A 23,726-nucleotide genomic window follows, 5' to 3' on the forward strand; every position below is an offset into this window, starting at 1 on the left:
TCTACTTACCTTTTTTAGAGTTATGTCATAAGGTACAGCAAAAGCTGTTTGTGATATTGCGAGCTTTAAAGTATTCTTAGATTGTATTGTCGTCCTAAACGAATTTTGTTGCCCCTTTTTTTCTAAAATGTGTAATGAGAGATTTTACAGGCTACGTTCTCCAAAAGTAATATAGGGCTGTCGAGATTTAACGTGATAATTACCGAGAAAATATTCTCAATACTCGGGCACATACTTATTCAAAAATAGATATATAAATAAAATACTTTATTGAGCACAATGGACACAAAATACAGAGATAAGGACAACATATACAGAAAAGCACATCAAGCGGCCTTATTGCCCACGCAGCAATAAGCAAAAGCAAAAAAAAGCATACTTACTTATATAAAAATTTGCAACTAGTGAATACCTTAATGATATTAATGTTACAATTTGAAAAACTTCCTTCTCTCTTTTAAACTTCTATTTTGTTGTACCCGAAAGGGTTTATGATGTGAAACTCATATGTAACTTCCAAACTTGTACACCATTATAGTATGCAAATAAAGAATATTGAAAATGATTGTTGCTTTATATTAGGCTCACAGTATGTATAGAATAATGTTGCTACCTATATTGCTTCTCTTTATTTTAATCAGAAAAATAATGGGTGGAGGATGTAATTGTGCCTGGGTGTAATAAAAAGGGTCGTCATTTATACCCAAAACCAAGATAAAAAAAATATTTTGTCTGTTCTCTATGAAAGTTAAATGAAGGAAAATCTTTACAGCACAATCTATATTGTTTTTGGGGAACGTAACTTGGAAAGTAAACCACTGCCCTATTTTTCCCTTAAAGGTAACATGAAGAATGTTACGCCGAAAGGAGCGTGGCTCTTAAATTAGTGATGATGATGAGCCTGGAAAGTCCCTCGTTGTCAAATCAACGCTCTAAAATCTATAGTTTTATGGATATTTCCGTAAGTACCTATATAAAATCTTTATTTAACGATCTTATTTAAATGATCTCTCTAGATGTTTTAACTTATAAAGTGTTAATTTATATTTCTATTTAATAGTCCTCTAGCCCTCGTTGACAATTACTTCCGCACAATATCCCAAGAAGAGGAAATGACTGAAAACCAGCGCTGGATGGCGCCATAGCATGGCTCTTCACAGCACAAGCTGAGCCATTTCCTTTTGCCCGTATTCGTAAGATTCATAATTACCTAGTTCTTATAGCAAATGTAAATTGTTACTGGCAATAAATTTATTTTATTCTTATTCTTATAAGAGTTAATTTATTCGGTCGCCGTCCTATCCGTTCCGTTCCAAGTTCAATATTCCTATTTGTTAAAATTATACCTGTTGCTGTCAAAAATAGATTCAAGAAACTAATAACGATAAACTATTTTATGTTAAAAAATTTGGTATAGAGTTACTTTAAAATTATACACAGCACTTTCCTTGTGTATAATCTTTGTGTTTCCTTGTGTTGTTGACTTTATATATACATGCATATATAAACATATATGCCACAATCGCAACAACAACAAGTTATATAATTATTACGCCAATGTTAACTTAACCTAACCTAACCGTATTATTTTTGTCCCGTATTAATTTATATTAACAAAGCAACATTATTGTTACATTAATGTTCATCTGACATCCTAATATAAGTACTTAATAATATGTATTTCTTTCTTAGAGAATAAAACTTGTGAACATTATTTGAATACGTGTTTGATAGAGCCTTGAACAAAAGGTAAATAAAAACTGCAAGCTTTATACCTACAAAGAAATGTAAACATTTCATTACAATTTCGTAACAAACGCACTCGGCAAGCCATTAAGGTAGCACTCGCTATATTCACAGGATTCAATTAAAACTTTTATATTCATAAGACATAAACTTTATACTCGCAACGTACTTTTAAGAATTTTATACGCTAAGTAATATGAGTAGAAGCCTGACAACTGAGTGTCGTTTAAAATTAATATAAAAGAAGCATTAAAAGCAATCATAACATGCAACAGTAACACATAAAACTGCAGGACTTAAACCCAATTTGGGCATTTATTAAAGCAATACGAGATTTACGGGTTCACTTTATGGAAGAGTAGAGGTATTGGCAGGCTGGCGGGTTTTCGTTATCAGTGTGTAGCACACACGCGAATCGAGGCTTCGACGCCGAAATACACCCACACATGGGCGCGGCAGCTATATGCCAAATATACGTTGCGGTATTCGGCGACGTTTAACATAAGAGGTAATATAAGAGGCGCATCTTCGAGTTTGCACATTTTAGTTGTGAAGGCGGTCGCGCGGGCCACGGATTTTGCAAGCGCGCGTTTGGTCTTTGGGCCGAGGAGCGTACTGTGACGCAAAGCGGGTGTAGCAGGAATCAGGAGGCCTACAGGGCCGCATCCCGTGCCATGGGGCCGGGAAACATTTTATTTTATTTTTTGGTAAGTTTTATTTTATTTAAATACTTACTTATTTTATTTTTAATTTAGTTTAGTGTTTTTTTTTTAAATTCAAATAGTAATTATTTTCTTACACATAAAATAGTTTTAAAGACAAGTTTTTTTAAGTTTTTAAATAAGAAAAATGAGCAATGACGGTTACAGAATACATATTTTGAATTTGATAGTAACTCACTTCTCATGAATTATTCATCATACAATAAAATTGTAAATTAGCATTTGGAATAGACACTATACCAGTACTTTAAAATAAACACTTTGTAAAATAGTATACAGTCGGGTTTTCCATTTTGTCAAGGTGTAAAGAGCAGTTTTATGGCTTATACAAAAGTATTTATGACTGCGTTATTGTTTCTACATTCCGGTAAAGCGGTTGTGTACGTACTTAAACTACCGGTAAAAAAGTTATGCAATTCCTTACCCTCTTCGAACTTTATAACTTTTTTAAGTCTATGTTTTTTTAAAGATTTTAAATCCATACTCACTTAATATTAGTTCGCATTGATTTACAATAGTAAATAAATAAATAAAATAAAAAATATCGTATATCGTAAAAATATCTAGGTACGCAAGCGGTCCCTTTTTCCCATATATGCATACAATGACTACGTACATACATAAACTCACGGTTATTTTGCACTGGCGGGGTAAGCAGAGACTATACCTCTAGAATCCCATTTCTTTCGATCATAACATACCTCTCTTGTTTCCTTTCATCAATTGTTTCATATTATTACACGTGCACCGGTTTACAGAACGTCTCTCCTAAAACATTTTTAAAGACATCCCAATAGATTCCAACTAGTCAAATTCCATATTAATTAAAATTCAAAAATAAGTTAAATAAAAAAGAGAAATTTTTATGCCAGTTTTAGTTCTGTCTTTGTTTAATAATCAGAATTTCATAATTTATCTTTAACCTGGGAAACAACCCAAATTGGTTAATGTAAGCTTTTCTAGGTCTTCCTCAATAACAATGTAACTATTTACCATAATCCATAAATAAATATTTAAAGTCGCTTAGCGCAAGTCATCTGTTACGCGAAATAAATATAAACTTTTCCCGATTGGTAAGTAGATACTTAGAATCGCAACGAGACCCCTCTTCTAAATCTTTTATAAACATATAAAGTGTCCTTTAGGGACGTATCAGTACCAAAGTAGTACAAGAGATAATAAAGTTTAAAAGTGGGGTATCACTTTCAAAAGCTCGTAGCGCTAGGATGGTGGATGGCTATTGAAAACATCTTGAAACTGTTTTATAGAGCTTGTTTAGCTCCTTGTCGGTCCCAGTTGCTCTGGGATTTTGCTTATTTGCATTTTATAGGAGTTTGGAGTTTAAAATGCAGGATGTTCTGAACTACTTATATATGTAAACTCACGCATTTAATTTGGTTTAAGGGGATGAGAAAATGTATGACATATTCCAATATTTCTTTACGTCTCACTTTATATATATATAATAATGATAGTGTATCCACCTATTTATAACATAACATAAGCTCATAACTACGTATATGTATATGCCCAACTATTTTGGGGTAGATAGAGGTACATCCATGGCAAGATGAACTAAGTGCCCACACCTCACGAGTTTTTACCTTTTTATATAGTTTTTACCTAGTTAGGCAGCTAAATTACTCAATTGTATTTCAATATTTTATGTTTATTTTATTTAAAGAACGTCTAGGGTCCTGTACCGAGGTTTTTCTTGCAGCTTCTTTTCCCCGGCTATACAGGTTGTGAGAAGCTGCAGTAGTTTTAGGCGGATGAGACGTTTGTTATGTAAAAATTGACGATTCAAAGTGTAATTATGTTACCTACTCAATAAAGATATTTTATAACTTGAATTTGAATATACTTTACATGACATTACAATTAAAAGATATTTGACCCAGGATAACAATATTCTACAATGAATAACGCTTTTAAAACAAGTCTATAAGTAAGTCGTGGTCTATAAAAATGCTAGCAAACGACAACAAACCATTCAAAACATTATTTAAGCTGCAATGAGATATCGATATCTCTTAGAATGAATAAAAGAAAGTATCACAGAAATACGATCTGGAGAAAATTTAATGATTTTTTTATTGAATAGGGAAGATTCAATAACAAAAGAAAACTATAACAATAAAAAACTGTCGAAAATAGATATTCCCTTAGAATTATGTTAAAACTTCCCAAGAAAATGCGTAGGAACCTTTATCCCGAATCGCAACTGTAATTCTCTTCCGGTTTCCGCGCACAAGAGCTTGAAAATGGAAAGACTTCCTTCAACGACTAATAAAATTCAGAACCTTAATTCAGTTCCGACCCTTGATTTTTTTTGCGTTTATATTAATTTTACTTTACGGTTTTATGATATTAGTATTTTTATTGAAGTTTTTGATATTTAAAGTAACAAATTCAACCTCTATTACAGGGTACATACGTAGTAGATATATATATATATATATATATATATATATTGTAAAACCCGACGAAATATTTGTCAACTCATGCGTCCTATATCCCAAATCCTATCCAACCTTGCTTCGCGTTACAGAAGTATTTCCATAAATTTCACTATGTACCTTTTACAAGCAAAAAATAGGACCGGCAAACCGGTCCCTTTTATGGTGCCATCCCAAATAGGCAAAAAGGAATTTGAATACTTTTTTACGATTCACTCACAAGAAAGGTAAATCTTTCCTGCATTATAGCTTGTGAGCAAATTTACTTGCGTTAAATGTATTATGATCATTCATGCCTAAATAAATACAGGGTGTTAGTGACATCGTAACGAATACTCAGAGGGATGATTCAGACCATGATTCTGAGTGAATATCAAGTGGAATTTTCCGTTGTAAATTCTAGATGTTTTTGGTGTCAACCCCCTCAGTATTCGTTACGATGTCACTAACATTTAAGAATATACAGGCCTTAAATGTTCAAGGAAAAACCGTGAGAATTTTTTAAGTCTCTGTGGGTTTTTTTTAATTGACAGATAGGTATATATTTGTCAATCGAAGATAAAGATGGAGTGTTTTGAGATTACTCTCAATATCAATATTTTATCATGAGATTAAATGAGTGAGTGAGATCATTAGCTCTTTTTTCGCGTTTGACAACATAAAAGATGTCAAATGTTACTTACACCAAATAATATTCCAAATTATCTAGATCTATCGCTAAACAATTGAAATCCCTAAGTCATTAATCACGGCTTTGTGAGTTACTGGACGATGGTAGCAAAAAGAAAAGTTGAACGCCCTCACGTGTCGCCCGACCACCTCTGGTAACTGACGTCATCACATGCACAAATTCGGGAAGCCGATCCATTAATCTCCAAGTTTAAGGCTACACAGTCTACCCACACTTGTCTTCTCGGCAATTTTTTGATTTCAAATTAGAAAAACAAAGAACCCTTCTTTCAATAAAAAAGCACTTAGAATCATTTTAGTAACATTATTCAAGTCGTTTCGGCTTTTATGCTTAATAATATTTATCTTGTCCCCTGGTTACTGACTGAATAAAAAAATGCAAATTCAACAATAGTCTGCTCTTCTTAGATCTGAAAAACGAATATCCTAGACATCTCAATTTCTGTTCTGAGATCCCAATTCACCTGTCTGGCAGTTCACTTTCACCTGGTCTGGTTCACGCCCTGAATGGATCCATCCATACGTGGAATAAATCATTCTCAATAATCCATTGTGTTAGTAATGGGGATTTTAGAATAGGTTCCCAAGACAAAAGGTGAAAAAACTAGGTTGGTCTCGATGTCTAGACTCCATTAACGTAAACGCTACGGCTTATTGTACGGTTTACATAACAAATGGTCAGATAGTAGAGCGTGCCATCCCGGAGTGAATGACAAAGGTGTTCCGTTAATACTTGAATGAGACTCAAACGTACCTACTTATATCATGACTCATGTTCTGGACACCATTGATTGTTGCTACGTGGTTCTACTACACGTAAAACAATGGAAGAATTCGTCTGTCGTGAATATATTTCGCTGAACCCAAAAGCAGTAGTAAATAACTAGTACGTAGAACCAGCACTTGCTTCAAGCAACGAAAAAAATAGGTAGCTTTATTATTTGGCTTAGAAAAATCTTTTTTTCAGTGTTATCCTCTACATTAAAACACTTGCAGTGGTTAGATAAAACCCAATTTACTTTCTTCTTCCTTTTCTATAATGTGGGTTGTGAAATCAACTGTAGTGTCAAGGTTAATATTGAGCCGCCAAAGACCTCTGACATATAGTAAGTAATAGTAAGTAATAACCGGGACCGACGGCTTAACGTGCCTTCCGAAGCACGAATCATTTTATTAGTATTACTTTTACGAATCTCTTATTCTAGAATCGAGAGATGTAGAAATGTGCTAGTCATTTCTGAAATTGCTCCAAGTCGTTCAGGATAAGTAATGTCATCGTTACTAGCGATTTAAAGAAGATCGTCTTACATTAAGTTAAACACAAACCTATACCTATAAACTATGTTAAGTACTTACTTGAATTTGATAGCTATGTAATTGAAGTTTGTCTACTTATACGAAAGGCGCTCCTTTTATGTAAGTAGCTCAACTCACCACGCCATTTAATAAATTTTACTGCTTTCATCTTTCACCGAACTTAATAACTTTTTAATTACTTAATTTCAGCTAGTAATGTCATAATTAAAAAAATATATATTAGAACCTTATATTTGAGAAAGTGGCATATAAATTATGATTTGTAGCTATAATTATTATTATGCCATGCTTTTCAAATGGCGAGCTGGGATTTTAATTTATCATAAGTGTATTTTTTACTAACAAAGTTGGCTCGACCATTATAGACGGCGATACGGCTCACCACCTATCGCGTTAGTCTAACGAAAAGCTCAGGTGAGATGTGGGTACTTAATCCATCTTACAATGGATGTCCTCTAAGTACCCCATTGGGATATGGGAGTGAGCTTATGTTATTTATGGCTATGGTAAGATCTCGTTGAAATAAGTGATTTTTGAAAAATCTTACAAAGTTCTCTCACTAAAATGTGCTGTCATTCTCCAATAGGTATTTAGGTATTCGCCTTTTCTTCTCATGGGAATACCCTTTGCGTTTGCCCTAGCCTTTGACTCTCGTAGCGAATATTTTGTAGTCTTTGATTTTTAAAAACGTTAAGCATACAAGGGAAAAGGTTGTTAGTATCAGTACGTGAGACTGTCTTACTGTCAACCGTATTCGTTTCGTGAGAACATGGCTTTTCCCCATTTGCATTAAAAGCCAATACAAAAATACACCGTTAAAGTTGTTTGACTCTTTAGGGGTAAGTTCATCGACACTTGGTACCCCAGTTCGTTAATGGGCGTGATCGGAAACACGTGTCAGTGGATGTTTGTTCATTGTCCTGTCAATCAATTCATCGGAATGGACAGATTACAGGATGATTGACAATCTTTATATTAAGATAGTTTGATAAAATTATCATATGTCATGGGAATTTATGAAGACATGACAATTAACAGACGGTAGTAGGGATTGTACAAGTCTCCGTCGCTTTATCTACATTCCTCTCGAATACGAGACGATACACAACGAAAATGTAATTCGTCTCGTATCGTTTTGTAGGTTTACTAAAATGCACAGATAATGTAATAGTGAATGTAATAATAAATAAATAAATAAATAAATAAATAATAAAATATCAAGAAACTCAAGTTGCTCCAAAGTCACGGTTTTAATAAAAGCTACTGTTTTACTGAAGTTGTACTAAAATAACACAAATATTGTGTTTGAAATCGAAATCCGATTCAAATTTTGAATCGTCAATATTACACAACTGTACACAATTAAAATTAAAGTTCAAAATCCAATAATCCTTAGTAGAAGCTAGACTTACATTCAATATTATTGTTAAATATTTTCGATATAAATAAATAATAAAGAAAATAACTCTAGGCGATTTACTATTAATTTTTGGAGCTTCGAATTTTAAAACTTTTAAACTTTCCTTGCTATAAAGGTGTTTTTTAGCTTGACCAATTGAATTCTGTTGCATTTATGTGAATCTTTACAATGAAATTATAAACATAGAACACGTTCAGCTGCTTGTCTTCCCGGGCATGTCGTAAAAACCGACAGAGGGATTTTGTCCTCTAACATGATGGACTAATGTTATGGGCGATAGGCTGATCCCTTATCACCATAAGGTTTATCATATCCAGCTTACGACATCGTATCAACAGTGGCAGCAAGTTTTCTTTGATTACTTGTAGCTCTGCCTACCCCATTAGGGATTACGGGCGTGGGTTTATGTTATGTTTACAATGAAATTCCCGTCCACTGAATGAATCATGAAACAATAGAGTATTTAGCAAAGTTACTTAATTTGTTTAAGCTGAACTGAAATCACGAAACCACGCGAGCGCAATTCCATTTCATTCGTACAAATTATTCCGAGTTGGCTCGGCAAAGCTCCCTGCGGATTCAGGTACCTTATGGATTTGCACAAAATGCAATTTCGGTAAAGCTTTAATAATGTTCATAATATAATCCTACATATGCCCAATGCATATACAGAAGCGACACCAGGAGCGTACCAAAAAATAATAATGGAGATCGAAACTGAGAGCGCATCAGGATTTTTCCGAATCATACACGCTGTCAGAATCTTCAGTTTTGTATGAATTTATTATCCAATGACAACTCGAACCAAATTCTTCTGTTGACGTCATCAGTTTTTTTTTTAATCAAACAAACAAAACTAAACTCGACCTACCTGTTCTGTAACAGTGATTTTAATTCCATAATTAAATTTCTGACATCGCTAACGATGCGAAATAGTTTTGGTCTGCTTTCAGCTGTAATAAAATGCTTGCTGACAAGCGGATTCGAAAAGCTACTGCGAGCTTTATTACAGTAGCAATAGCGGCAGTTTTTACATAGACAAGACATCCAATACCTACTGCACAAAAGTTCTTGACTTTAACTTTATAAAATATAAAATCCGTTGTAGCGATTTCTTAAATGAATCATCCTTATTTTGATAATTAAACGATACCGGTTGATAGTAGAGTTATAATAAATTCTTATTTATAACAAGTTGTCCGCTGCCCGGTTTATTTGCCGGAATAAAATTGTCATTCATTTTCCATTCAATAGCTAATATTATAATATTCTAATACACATGACTTTTGACCTATTGACATGACCAATGTATCTGCAATTTTTTGAACTGGCCCTGGTGCGGATCCTGTTTCCTGTGAAATTCAAAATTGAATCTGTATTTAATGTGAACAAGAAATAAATATAAAAAAGATTTGGACATTCCTTTGTCAGATATAAGTAGGTAGCACACATCTACGCGAGACACAATACAAAAAAAAACTATTGTGTATGATATCTCGACGTAGCAGTGGATTTAGCCAACATTTTTCGCTTTCATCAATTATATAGAATAGAAAGAATAGTCGAATATTTAGTTTTTCAAGTGATTAAATTTCCATATTATTATATTTTCAATCATACGGTAGAAAGTGCTAAGGAAAACTAGACACATGATATAAAGATTTGTTGCTACCTAGATGTCTGAACATCCTTGTAATATGTAGATTTGTCTTATTTTTACTTGAAACATAAATAAACACGTAGTGGAACCTGCTAAAAGTATATCAGAATTTTATTTAGATACCATATATATACGTTGAAAGCAAACATCCTATTCCATTCCGAGGTTGACGTCTACAGATAACTATTTGCATCGATCAATCGTGCTAACATTTCAACATAATACGTTTAAATGCCTACATAATAAAATAAATGCGGCATCTAAAGGAATCAGATTTTTATTATTGAATAGGTTACAAGTTGAAAAGTTGAAACATCGAAACGTGAGGATTAAATATCAACAAAATGAAGCATGTTATTTAATTTCTCATTGAAGGTCGATGGGTCTAGGACAATATGCTAAATTGAATAAAGACTTCCTTATCATCCAAGTTCTGCGATATCCGGCCTAGTGGTGAATGCCATCGTAGAAAAATCTAATCTAAACACGATAAACATCTAAAAAGGAGCATACAATCGATAACTCAATCTGACAATAGCGAGGGACGGAGTGCAATACTAATATCGTAGATATTATCGATAGTTTTGTGTGTGTGAGCTTCGATAGTATCCAAACTGTCGATAGCTTTTAACTAAGAATGAATCTTTTAACACTTCTATTAAGGAGAAGACACTAGTATATCGATATGAAATAACCTTAAAGCGATCCACAAATATGGTAGATATTTGCAAATGGAATGAGAATTCTTGTGTATTGCAAAGGTTGCGGATGCATATGTGCACCTCTGACAGTTCATGTCTGCATGACGTAAGCGTGGCCCGATGCGACTCGTGCGGCCTTTTCAAAATACCACTTAACAGCCCAATGCTAAATAGAGACATAATCAGCTAAAACATGAGAGCCAAATTCTACATTCAGTATGGCCATAAAGTTGAAATCTTCATTGCAATTAATCCCATTTTGTTTTTCTTTTATATTTTATATTGTTTTAGCATCCTTTAAATGAAGCGGCCTTGACGAACATAAAGGTTTTTATGCCTAAATATAGCAATGTTGCACCATATGATATGGTGATGGTTAGTGACTTATTAAAGTCTTCACTTACGCACCAAAAAAGTTTCTAAGATTACTTAATTTTAGTATGTTGAGCATATGTTAAGAAACTGTTGTTTGGAATTTTATTAAATCAAGGATTGAGGATTGCGATTTGGAAAAATTGTTTAGTTTATGAAATCAATTAGGTATCTGCTAACGTGAGCATTTGATCTCGATTCTACACTTAGGGAATGTTATCCTAATGAACTATGAACAAAGGATTTATCCATTAATAATACGCAATCTTGCGATCATTAAAATTCTATAAACACGTTTTCTCCACCTTTGACATTAACATCGATAAGAAAAAGAAAGAAAACGGAATATTCTTAGCTATGAGTAACCATATAAAGAGCAAAGTAGATAAAAAACAGAGATCTGCCATGTAAAACCAGAAATATTTGCCACACATTCTTCCAAACCTTGGAGGTACCCTGACTCCTCATAATTTAAGTAGATATACAACATTTATAAAGAAACCCTAGAATATGGTACTGAGGGAGTCATGTTTTACCTTAATTTTCGTAACAATATTTCTACTATAAAACTATCACAACAAATATAATTTCCTTATATCCCCGTAACGCCCGGATTTCCAGACACAATAGTTAAACAATGGGATTTGGATTTTAAAAGACATCTGGGCCTTACGACCATATAATACTGTGGGATGTATTGATGTGGATTGAGACATATCTCATCCCCCCTCTATTCCACATAAAAAAATAAGCGAATGACGTCATTGCCGATGGAAAATGTGTAATGATTACTGGATTAGCCTAAGCCTTAATTTGAACATTTCTCATAGGTTGACCTCTGAGAGACAAGATGCTGGCAATCAGTTGAGCAATAGGCAGTTCTCACGCGATGTCCGGACCACGCGCCTCGTCTGCTCGGTTTCTTTGCCCCATTCACCTATTACTTACTTATCCAGGGCTGCCTTGCATTGTTGACAAACACAATAAGATCGCTTTAAACAAGATGATTTCTTAAAGTTCATCCGATTATGTGCGGGAGGATCGTTTTCATAATCGAGTGATAAAACTTACATGTTTTGAATTAAGAAAGTAAAAATTCCTCTTTAAACCATAAAGTACCTGCAACGCGTAAGGTTTCCTGTTTTAATATACGTTGTATATTTTCCTGCTAGACCGTATGACATGAATGGTAAACATTCGCAATATTGGTATATTTTTGTATTATTTTTTTCATATGACAACCCTACTATTGTGTCGTGTAGGGTCTCAATAAAATTGGACTATTCAAACCCAGTGTGTTTACATTGGACTATCGTGATCCGATATCTTGGGCAATCGTCCATTTCTCACGACACTACTCCACTTTGTTTGATCGTTATGAAATTCTAATTGTTCTCATCAATTTACTGCTGACTTTTAATTGACTTTACAAGGACTCGTTTAGATTACTAACTAAACAATTGTGAAGCCCTCTAACAAAAAATAATAATTAGTAGGTAAGCTTCATCAAGAAATCCAGTGTTAATCTAATTAGTTACTAACAAGGTAAATAATTTCACAATATTAACGATATCCGAATTAATATTTACAGCTGTCACTCACATTACATAATCATCGTTGTATCTGAGTGATGATCAGCTGATAAAATGACGTAAATTTTTTTTATTGTTCCATTGACGAGCTGACGGTGAAATACTGACCTTTTCAAATAAGATAAAGTAAGCTTTGTGTCAATATTTCATTTGTGTCTATTTAATTTCATCACAGAAATATATGTTTCGCACGGTTTTAAAACAGGACTTTTGAAATGCAGTTGTCAAAACGTGTGTTGTAAGAAGACATAACTTTCTTTGTTTGAGGTTTGTGTAGCTGGTTAATATGAAGTGCGGTCGATCAGTGGTCAATAGTAGAGGTCAGTGAGGAACTTTCACTAGTAGTAGTGTGTTTATGGAACGATGGTCGCGACCTTGCAGACCACTTCACGCCTAGACCGGCCACCGCGCGCCGCCGCGACTCAGAGAGTGCGTGACATAACCCAGTGGCGTCACCACTACCTTGACATATTATTAATAGATGATTTTGGTATTTACTGTCTAATAAATCAGGTACGGCCGCTGTAAAGCAGAAGAGCCCTGAGTCAAGTTAAATTAAAGTTGTAAAAACAACTTTATAGGTCAATTTGTAAACATTAGTGGGTATTGAAAAAAGTCCCTTTTATTTCATTTCCGCTTTGATATCGCAATGAAGAGAAATATGCCGAGTACGGTTTTGTTTATACATTTATTATTATGATTAGCTATTTTTCTATTGTGATAGGTATAGCAACTTCTTCGAAAGCAGAATAATTTGTGACATAAAAGACCCAACACGCAGAAATTGCATTTGAAAAACACAAATTCAAGACTACATAACCCGCACCTTTAGGCGAAGATGATCATTATAAAAGCTGCCTGTTATATCCAGCTAGCCATTTGGAAAAAGTTTGCCTTTTGCGAAGGTGCTAAAAGTGTTTTTTTACGGTAAACGGTGAGCAAAGGGGTCACGAACCGCGAGTGGTATTTATGCAGGTTACATTTGAATGTTTCTCTGTGTCATACATATATGGTTTATGGCAAGCCAAGGATATGCTTATCTTACACACGTAAGAAAATAAGCAACCTGACACACGTGACGACGGCACCCTTGATAAATTACAATAAAGAACAGGAACGACACACGTAATACGAAATTATTACGACCTTTCAACGACAATTTTAAAAATGATACACGGGAATGATTTATCAAAAGTATTTTTATCCTTATTTCTATCAAGAGTGCGTCTCTTTCGTTTTCTTAGTCATCTGTTTTGGTCAAATGTCACCGAGTTCGTGTTTCGGTCACAGCTCAATTATGTCCGTAACATACAACGTCTGTTTAACATACGGTGACCTCAGAGATGTTACCTATTTGTATCAAGTATGTCAAAACTACTACACGGTTTTGTGTGGCTACAGTTGCAATTAAGTAAATATGAATTGACAGCGAGCAAGGGCACGCGCACCATATAGATCCGCATGGAAATAATGTTTATATGACTAAGTGCAGTCGTAAGATCGTAAAGATGTAGGGATAATGAGACGGGTTTTGCTGAATACATCCACATCTTGAGGATCGTGCACACTGAGTTGCCTCCAAACAATGTACAGATGACACGCCTACCTAACGCTCGTATCCGGGAGAGACCGTACTAAACCTTACACAGTTAAAAGTTCACGGCTTTCAAAAGGTGCATGAATATGTCACATAAATTTAATTTTTCTTTTATTATAATATTTGAGTGTTTCGTCAAACAAGTAGTAGTCACGTCAATACGTAATTGTGTTTAGAAATAATCTATGAGTTATGTATTAGTATGGTATTAGTCAAATTTTAATGTATAATAATTTTATTCGCTTGTTATAAAAGGGCGGCAGACAGTCGCGACTGTGGAAAGAAAATAAATTATATTTTTTACCGACTTCAAAAAAGGAGGAGGTTCTCAATTCGACCGTATATTTTTTTTTTTTTTTTTTTTTTTTTTTTTTTTTTTTTTTTTTTTATGTTTGTTCGGGCATATCTTCGTCGTATATGAACCGATTTTGATAATTCTTTTTTTGTTTGAAAGGAGATATACCCAAGGGGGTCCCATGTCAAGGAAGTCAGGATCTGATGATGGAAGACCAGAGAAATCGAGGGGAATTTTCAAAAATCGTAGGAGCGACTAGTGCGTTTGTAAAGTCATATTGATCGGATCGATCTTTAGGCTTCGGGAAAACTTCCCGACCTTCGAAAACTGGTCAGCATCAGGGAGATACCCTATGGCCTGGCAAAACTATACAACCTGGAGCAATTTTTCTTTCACGAAACGTATTTAAATCTTGATCAAATTCAATCGCCGGTGCAAAAAAACAAAATGGCGGAAAAAAAAGATGGCCGCCATACAAAATTTTGTCGATTTTGGAAGAAGCCCGTTTGGGTAAAAATAATGTATGGGGCGCTTACTCAAAACGTCATGTAGAGTACGGAAATACTTTCTGGTCACCAAAAACTGCTCCGCATCAGAGAGATACTCTACGGCCTGGCAAAACTATCGCACGTGAACCAATATTTCTTTCAGAGCACTTATTTAAATCTTGGTCAAATTCCATAGCGCGTAAAAAAAAAAACAAAATGGCGGAAAAACAAGATGGCCGCCATACACAATTTTGTTTTTTCAGAAAATGTCTCGGGATATAAAATATATATCGGGGTTGTGATCGGATCGTCATGTTAAGTATGGAAATACTTCCCGATTTTCGAAAACTGCTCCGCATCAGGGTGACACCCTACGGCCTGGCGAAACTATCACACCTGAACCAATTTTTCTTTCACGAAACCTATTTAAATCTTGGTCGAATTTAATGGCCGGTGAAAAAAATACAAAATGGCGAAAAAACAAGATGGCCGCCATACAAAATTTTGTTTTTCCAGAAAATGTCTTGGGGGTAAAAATGATGTATAGGGGTGTGATCGGAACGTCATCTTTGAAAACTGCTCCCAATCAGAGAGACATCCTACGGTCTGGCAAACCTATTGCACCTGGATTTTGTTTGTTTCCACGACACCCATTTAAATCTTGGTCAAATTCTGTCGCCGGTGAAAAAAAACAAAATGGCGGAAAAACAAGATGGCCGCCATACGAAGAGGGACAGTTTCGAATAAACAGGACACGCGAGCTGCTTTAGCAGCGAGCGAACCACGCGAAATCTACTGTATCTATATGTATGCGTGAGTGTGTATGATAGCAGCTTCCACTGACAACCACATGTGTGTATGTACACATACACATGTGTGTGTGTGTGTGTGTGCGTGTGTACGTGCGCGTGTGCTCGTGTGCGTTAGCGCGTGTGTGAGTGTGTGTGTGTAAACATGTTCATCAATAATAATTGTGATCACTACTAATAATATATTATATTATTATATATGAATATAAATCAGAAAATCTGTCTGTCTGCATCCTTGCTCGGTCTAACCATCACTTAAAATCGTAAAATAAAATAAAATTTTTAACAAAAAAAAAACCGACTTCAAACGCAAAACTAAAAAGCAATAAATAAATTTACTTCGCACAAAGTAATTAGTACGTATTTTCAATTAGTTAATTAATTTATAATTCTGAAGTCGGTGCCAAGTAAATGCTACAACAACCCTACTACAATATCAAATTACTATGTACACACAATATTGTTTAATACCTATATCAAAGCAATTACAAAACAATGTCAAACAAAAAATTACAAAACAATCAGTATTGAAAAATATATGAATCGGTACTTCGTTGTAGCATTTCCTTGGCACCGGCTTCAGAATTATAAATTAATTAACTAATTGAAAATACGTACTAATTACTTTGTGCGAAGTAAATTTATTTATTGCTTTTTAGTTTTGCGTTTGAAGTCGGTTTTTTTTTTGTTAAAAATTTTATTTTTTTATTCCGAGGCACGTATTTAGGAGTTAGAATTAAGGTGTTTGGGTTTCTGTGCCAGAGCTATTGTTTCGCGGATTTTTGCATTCTAAAAATACAATGGAACCGTTTTAGAATGCTTACACGTATATGTCCCAGATCAAAAAAGAATTTGTTTCTTGATGCTTGTCTGCGTACGTGAGGGTAAAACATAAGGCGATGGCCGATGGGGTTACTGTCGCGGACAGTGGCCATTCGTCACTCCGAGGTAGAAACGAGCAGAATATAAAATGGATCGAACGATAAGTGAAATACGCCAAATCAGTAGATGATGTCACTGTTTACTTTCTCGTTAATCTATCACGAGTCACGAGCATTAACTTGTATACACTTTTGTACCATGCCACATTAACAAGTGTATACATAGGTACATGCTAATGTTCATGACGTGACCATACTTCTAGCAACCTATGACTATCATCATCAACCCATTAACGTCCCCACTGCTGGGGCACGGGCCTTCCCTATGGATGGATAGGGAGATCGGGCCTTAAACCATCACGCGGGCCCAGTGCGGATTGATGGTTATTAACGACTGCTAATACAGCCGGGACCAACGGCTTAACGTGCCTTCCGAAGCACGGAGGAGCTCGAGATGAAAACTTTTTTTTTTTTGGGTCACCCATCCTATGACCGGCCTTTGCGAATGTTGCTTAACTTCAGCAATCGCAGACTGAGCGCGTTTACCGCTGCGCCACCGAGCTCCTCAACAACCTATGACTATGCGGGTTATCAATCATATCAAACTTAGTAGTTTAATACCAAGTATCTCTCTCTCTATTTAAGAGCTGCGCTCTTGTCGGTGGAGTAATCGCCATTCCTCTCTTCTTCCCGCCAAAACCTTCACCTCCCGATACCAAGTATGGTGATCAGAATTACCCAAGCCCAAAAAACGGTCTAGCATAAAGTGAGGACAAAATTTGTTAGGTTAGGTTAGACTTTATGACACGTCCAGGATGATAAGCAGGTGAACGTAGGCTATATATATATATTTTTTATCTATCTCACTTACGTTTTCACGCCTACACCGCTGTACCAAGTTAGACAAAATTGAGATTACTTTTCAGAAGCGACTTAGGTTGCTTACGGCGGCTATAAGTATAACCGGGATCCACGTGGACGAAATTATGGTAATGATTTATCAATTATTCCTTATACACGTGTCCTATATAACAAGTTTCAATAAAAACACGTTATTCTTTGCAAGATCATGTTTTAAAGCGTAAGTAATTTAGATGAATAGCTCAATCAAAATACACCAACTCGACAAAATTCAATCATAATTCAACGTAAGTATACAAACTCTGGGAGATCCTTCCGCATAATTTCCGGTAAAGTACCGTAACATAGGCTTACACTCGACAAACACGCAATATTATTAATTAAATTTAGAGTTCGCCAAGCTTAAACAATAATCAATTTAAGGAGTATTAACTTCAGCAGGCTCTGCACGGCAACCGGGCCGCGCGCGGCGCGAATTATATCGAGGCCATCGACCAATAGCCGTTCGACGTTCATCTACATAGATAGCATTCAGTGCATTTATTGGTCGAATCCCTCGATATTATTCGTGGCGAGCGCGGCGCGGTTGTCATGCAGACCTTGCAGTTAAAACAATATTTGGTTAAGATTTCAATGCAAAAGAGCTGGTGTATGTACACACCTCCAAACCACACACACCTCATACACCACCACAACAACAATTGGTTGGTAGGTAGTTCCGTCATGAGTACTGAGGACTTAAAAGGCCACATTAAAGCAATTCATCTAAAAAGCAATAGGTATTGCTATTTGACATTAAATTTGCTGTCATTGCGCACTTATTTTTAAATGCGCAAATGTGAAATAGCAATATTTCTTTGTAGATAAATTGGTTCGATGTGGCCTTGTTAACCCCCCTGATGAAGTCTGTATTTATTTGACATTTAGTGGAACTACAAATTAAATATGCCAAATAACTTCTACTCTGTATTGATGCGATTCTACTTAACTCGCAACTATACCAAGATCCGTTCCACACACTCCAGTTTTCTTTTCATTATCCTTCGAAAGGACCCTAATCCACCACAATGCACTATAATGACTTCTAGGTAACATACATACATACATAAACTCACGCCTATTTCCCACCGGGGTAAGCAGAGATGCTTACCCCGCTTCTCCTATAGAATTCCATTTGCTTCGATCCTGACACACTTCTCTCGCTTTCTCCACATTCATCAATCGCTTCATACACGCACGCCGGTTCGGTACTTCTAGGTAAATTCGTCCCTTTTAGATACTTATGTTCTTGCCCGACGGAATTGAACCCAGGGTACTTGTATTGTCTTTAAAACTGTGATTCCTTTTCTCTGTAACACCCTAAGTCCCTTTGAACTCCACGGAAGTTCTCCCAATTTTGCTAAAAGGTTAAGTTTGTTTTTTCAAGTCAATCAAGCTAATCTTACAGAATAACATAACATAGCATCGCGCTAGTACTCCTGAAGAGGTAGGCAGATGTGTATAATTTAAACTCCATATTACTGAGATATCTTACAGGATCACCTAAAAGAATGAAGAGGCGTCATTCTATGCGTAAAGACATTTTCCCATGGCCACGGCTTACACCACAATATCTATACTCACCTACGTTATAATTGTGTACCATCATCGTTTTGAATTATAGTGTTCAATTAATAATTATTAACAAGACAACTTCACTTTTGATATTTACTGGAATGAGTACCTTGAATGTTTCACAATATATCGCTAACTTATCGTTGGACGCGCGTGCTAAGCGTTTTACAAACAACTTTTAAGTTCTAGCGACAGAATAACAAAGCAATAATTAAAATATTGCCTAACAAAACAAGTACCTACCTATCGCCTATTGTACTCATTCTATTTCTCTTTTGTTTTGTATTTTGTTTTTTCCTGTTTGTGCAATAAATTATTTGTTATGTTTTGTTATGTACCTACTTGCTTTGTTAGGCAAGTCTTCTAGTTCAAGTATCTACTTCATAGACACTAAAAATGAGACCTAAAATATCGTAATCGTAAAGGTACAATAAGACTTACCTAGGAAATAAACAGGTAAGTACATTATATTATTGGAAAGTCTATTGAACAATTTACTTACATTATTTTATTTTAGTGCGGTCAAATTGTAAAAGGAAGTTACTCTTCTATACTCTACTTGATCATTTCGACGAGCCGTTATACTCTTTTATTATTTTGTGAAATTTTTTAAATGATCTTGTTGTTTTGTTTTTATGTCGAGCGTCCTTTTATAATAAACTATTTATATTTTATTCTGTTATACTTGTTTTTCTACCAACAAGACTTAATAAAACTCATTAATTACTGCAAAACATCCGATGCAATTTGGAAGTTAATACGTAAAATTTGGGTAGCTTTCGGTCGAATAAAACAGAATATAAGAAGTAAGTTAGGTATGATATATTATAATAATGTACAAAGACGGGAACCAAACAGTCATTGATATGCGCGGCGCAGCTCTGTCCTGTAAAAATCCCGCGGTTCCTCTAGAATATACAATTGGCAATTAAATACAATCTCTCACGCCTATTTTCGTACACTTTTTGGTAGGTAATAATTTTCTTAGTTCAAGGTTTAAACGTATAACATTCTGTGCTAGGCTAATTTGCAAAAACTTTCTTTTGGTGTTTAGATTTATTTACTGTAACTACAAATATTAAAAAAACTACATTCTAGTTAAGTAGTTACCTACTAGTTTTATTTGTCAAAAGAAGTAGCATAAGATATAAGGAAAATAAACTGACAAGCACAATTATATTTGGTTTGTTACAATATTGTATTTGACTGGGTCAAAGATAAATAAAAAATATATAAATAAATAAATTATAAAATGCTAATCTAGAAATAGAAACTACTTTAAGATGACCAAAAATCAATCTAATTTTACTCTTCGACCTATTTTCGAATTTTATTTATAAAGTAAATACCAATGAGTACGACATTTGACCGTATTTCCATACAGATGCCAAAGAAAACTTCGTTTTGACGTTTTCATTTGACTAGGTTGTCAAGTCTATTGCATAAATAGAACAATGGATGTTTCTCGCACCTACGCAATCCAGAAACGCTTTCTTTAATAATTATGATAATGATAAAAATCAAAATGATGAAAAAAAATATGTTTAGTTTGTGTGCAATAAAGTGTATTTGATTTGGTTTAATTTGAAAACTCCACCGTTCGTTGTTCGTTATTTGATTTTTTTTATAAACTATATGAAAACTTCCCCGAACATCGCACATTAACAAAATATTTTGCGACTATTATAATATTAATTCGTGACAATGATAGGGGATAGGGCAAAGTCACGACATACATACATACATACATAAACTCACGCCCGTAATCCCTAATGGGGTAAAATTATATGGTGTGTAGTTAATAACACCAATATCCTGTCATAGAATAATCGCCTTATACAGGACGTTAGTGACATCGTAACGAATACTGAGGGAAATGATTCAGACCATGATTCTGAGTTAATATCAAGTGGAATTTTTCGTCGCAAAATTTATGTATTCTTTTGTTTTTTTAATTATTTTTATTTATATGCTTTTGCGATGGAAAATTCCACTTAGATACAAGTTGATAGAGTGTTAGTGACATAGTAACAAATAATGAGGGGGATGATTCAGAGCATGAGAGAGTTGATATCAAGTGGATTTTCCTGTCGGAAAATTCATAAAAATTTTAGTGTTTTTTATTTTTATCGTTCTATTATTAACACTAGATTAAGTTGTTTATTGCTTGTTACTAACCACTATGGAACATGTCCGAAATAAACTCTTTTTATTTTATTTATTTATTTATTTAAATCCTAAAATTTAAAGAACAACAACCTAATTTCAACCTTATTAATTTATAGAATATAGAATAGAATAGAAATTGTTTATTATAAAAGTTTATCATAAATATAATGTTACTTAACCCAAAATCCATTCGAGATATATCTCACAATTTAATAAACTGATAATGTATAGGGAGTTCTATTCGTGTGAGTTCAGAGGTCAGTGAACAACCTTACTATCCTAATGTAAGTGTTATTAATGAGCCCCCATAGGCCTCTCTAGCACGGCTCGTGTACAGTGATGTGTTGTTCCCGAAAATGTTCCCAAAATGGGAATGTTCCTGTTGTAAAAACTCTTTTCTTATTCTTTTTCTTCTTCTTAATAGTAAAGACACTGGCTGCTACTTTATTAAGTAACAGCTTGACGTGCCTCCCAAACCACGTAATCACCTTACATTCCGGACAATCAGATAATTTTACCGGCAGTGGTTTTATCAAACGAGGTGCAGTCTATTAAAAGGAAATTGACAGTGTCCCCACAGGGAATGTGCAGTCTATTAAAAGTGTCCCCACGGGGAATCGAACCTAGGACATCGTGGGCCGAGTGCACTAACCACTAGACTACAGAGACACTATACCACCAAAGCAACAAACAAAATTCAATTCTAATTCTTCGCAATTTGGCGGAGATCATCGAGCTGGCTTTTTCCTTGCGCAGCGTATAATTTCACTTGCGGTCCAGAGAGGCAAAGTTGCAACCATAGAGTACGTTCGGGCGGGGTTTCGCTTTCCGGAGGGCTTTTTGACGCCTGATATGTGTTTTTATATATTTGTGTGTTTTGACGTATTTTAGTGTAGGTTTTTAATTTAACTATGTTATATATTTTAACATTGTAACTATTAGGAAACAAAATTCGTATACAAATATTCAGATGGTCACCGAATATGATAGTTATTTGCAGACCTTTTGAAAGTCTGAGTGACATCAGCCAGGGCGCGCCGAGACAATATTATTAAGAAACGTATTGTGTAAAGGATCTTCTGTTGTAACCTTAGTTAGCGTTAGTGATGCAAAGTGTCAAACGGCCACTTGTATTAAGGCAAACAACTTTATCTAAGAATTTACTTTAATATAGTCATAATGTACTTTAATGTAGTCTCAAATTGATCATTCTCGTCCATTAGCAACAATTTCCGTATTTCAAGACCTTGGCTGGTTTCCTAATAACCTATTTTGATTATATTCGCTAGTGTAAAGTTCAACCGAAGGGAGTTTGGAGCATACTTCACCCGCTGCTCCACTGGTGGAGGTCGGTTGATCGCGGGGAGGCCTGTGCGCAGCACTGGGACGTATATATATTGTGTTACGTTAGGGTAGAGTTATGAATGAAAATGTACGGGATTCGCGCGATATTTCGTTAGCTTATGTCAATTTCATACATTTTGTATGAAAATGTTTGGGTAGGTAAGCCTTTCCTGCACCTGAACTTAAAAGACGCCAGTATCCAGTATCCTGTGTTAAAAGTAAAATAACGTCGTAATAAGTATTTGCTCTGAAAAAAACTTATGGCACATGCAGCGTAGAAGATATAGTAGGCGCTAATATGAAAATTAGTCGATGTGTCCTTCTCTAAATTCCAATTTTATTAAACAAAACTAATTTACCCGCCAGTTCAAACCCCAACACCGGACTTGCACCAATTAGATATTAATTTATCTCACTAGTTAACACAGTTGACTCACCACCTACCACGTTGGTCTAACAGAAAACTCGGTGAGGTGTGGGTACATAGTACATCTTGCGATGGACATAATTCTGATTTTCCCATTGGGATATAGTCGTGAGCTTATGTTAATGCTTTACTAATTAATTGTCTTTTTTGTTGGCAGGTGGCACTGGCGCTGACACAAGCCAGCGAGAAACCACCAAACAACGAAACGAGCGATACGAAGCCATCAGCGAGGCAAGCGCGCCAGTATGGACTGTACGGCCAGGGGACCGACAACGAAGTGGTCGTAGACATTGAAGACGACGAGAAAACACAGTATTATGAAACCAATTATGATACCAGTAAGTAAATCTTTCAGTCTCGCCAGAGAACTTTCTTACTTCTATTTTCTTGCGTCTAAGACGGCATCTCGATTCGCGCCAGGTTATACGTTAGCGAGTATCGAAATAGGAACATTTGCGACTTGGCTAGTACTTACTGACTTTCTTTTAGTTCTGCCTAAACTTTGGAGACTAGGGGAGTTAATGTTTATAATTATGTAAACAAATTACTACGACTAAATTTG

General features: G+C 35.1%; 1 protein-coding gene across 1 annotated transcript in view; it reads left to right on the top strand.

The window, feature by feature from the left end:
• Positions 1-2,260: 2,260 nt before the first annotated feature.
• The window catches only part of LOC126366879 (collagen alpha-1(III) chain-like), a 39,499-nt gene continuing 18,033 nt past the window's right edge, over positions 2,261-23,726 (top strand). Inside the window, exons 1-2 of the mRNA XM_050010214.1 lie at positions 2,261-2,453; positions 23,322-23,502. Of these exons, the coding sequence (XP_049866171.1) occupies positions 2,421-2,453; positions 23,322-23,502 (214 nt within the window). The 5' untranslated portion in view covers positions 2,261-2,420. The remainder of the gene's footprint in view (positions 2,454-23,321; positions 23,503-23,726) is intronic.

The sequence above is a fragment of the Pectinophora gossypiella genome, chromosome 5, assembly GCF_024362695.1.
Source record: "Pectinophora gossypiella chromosome 5, ilPecGoss1.1, whole genome shotgun sequence".
Classification (NCBI taxonomy): domain Eukaryota; kingdom Metazoa; phylum Arthropoda; class Insecta; order Lepidoptera; family Gelechiidae; genus Pectinophora; species Pectinophora gossypiella.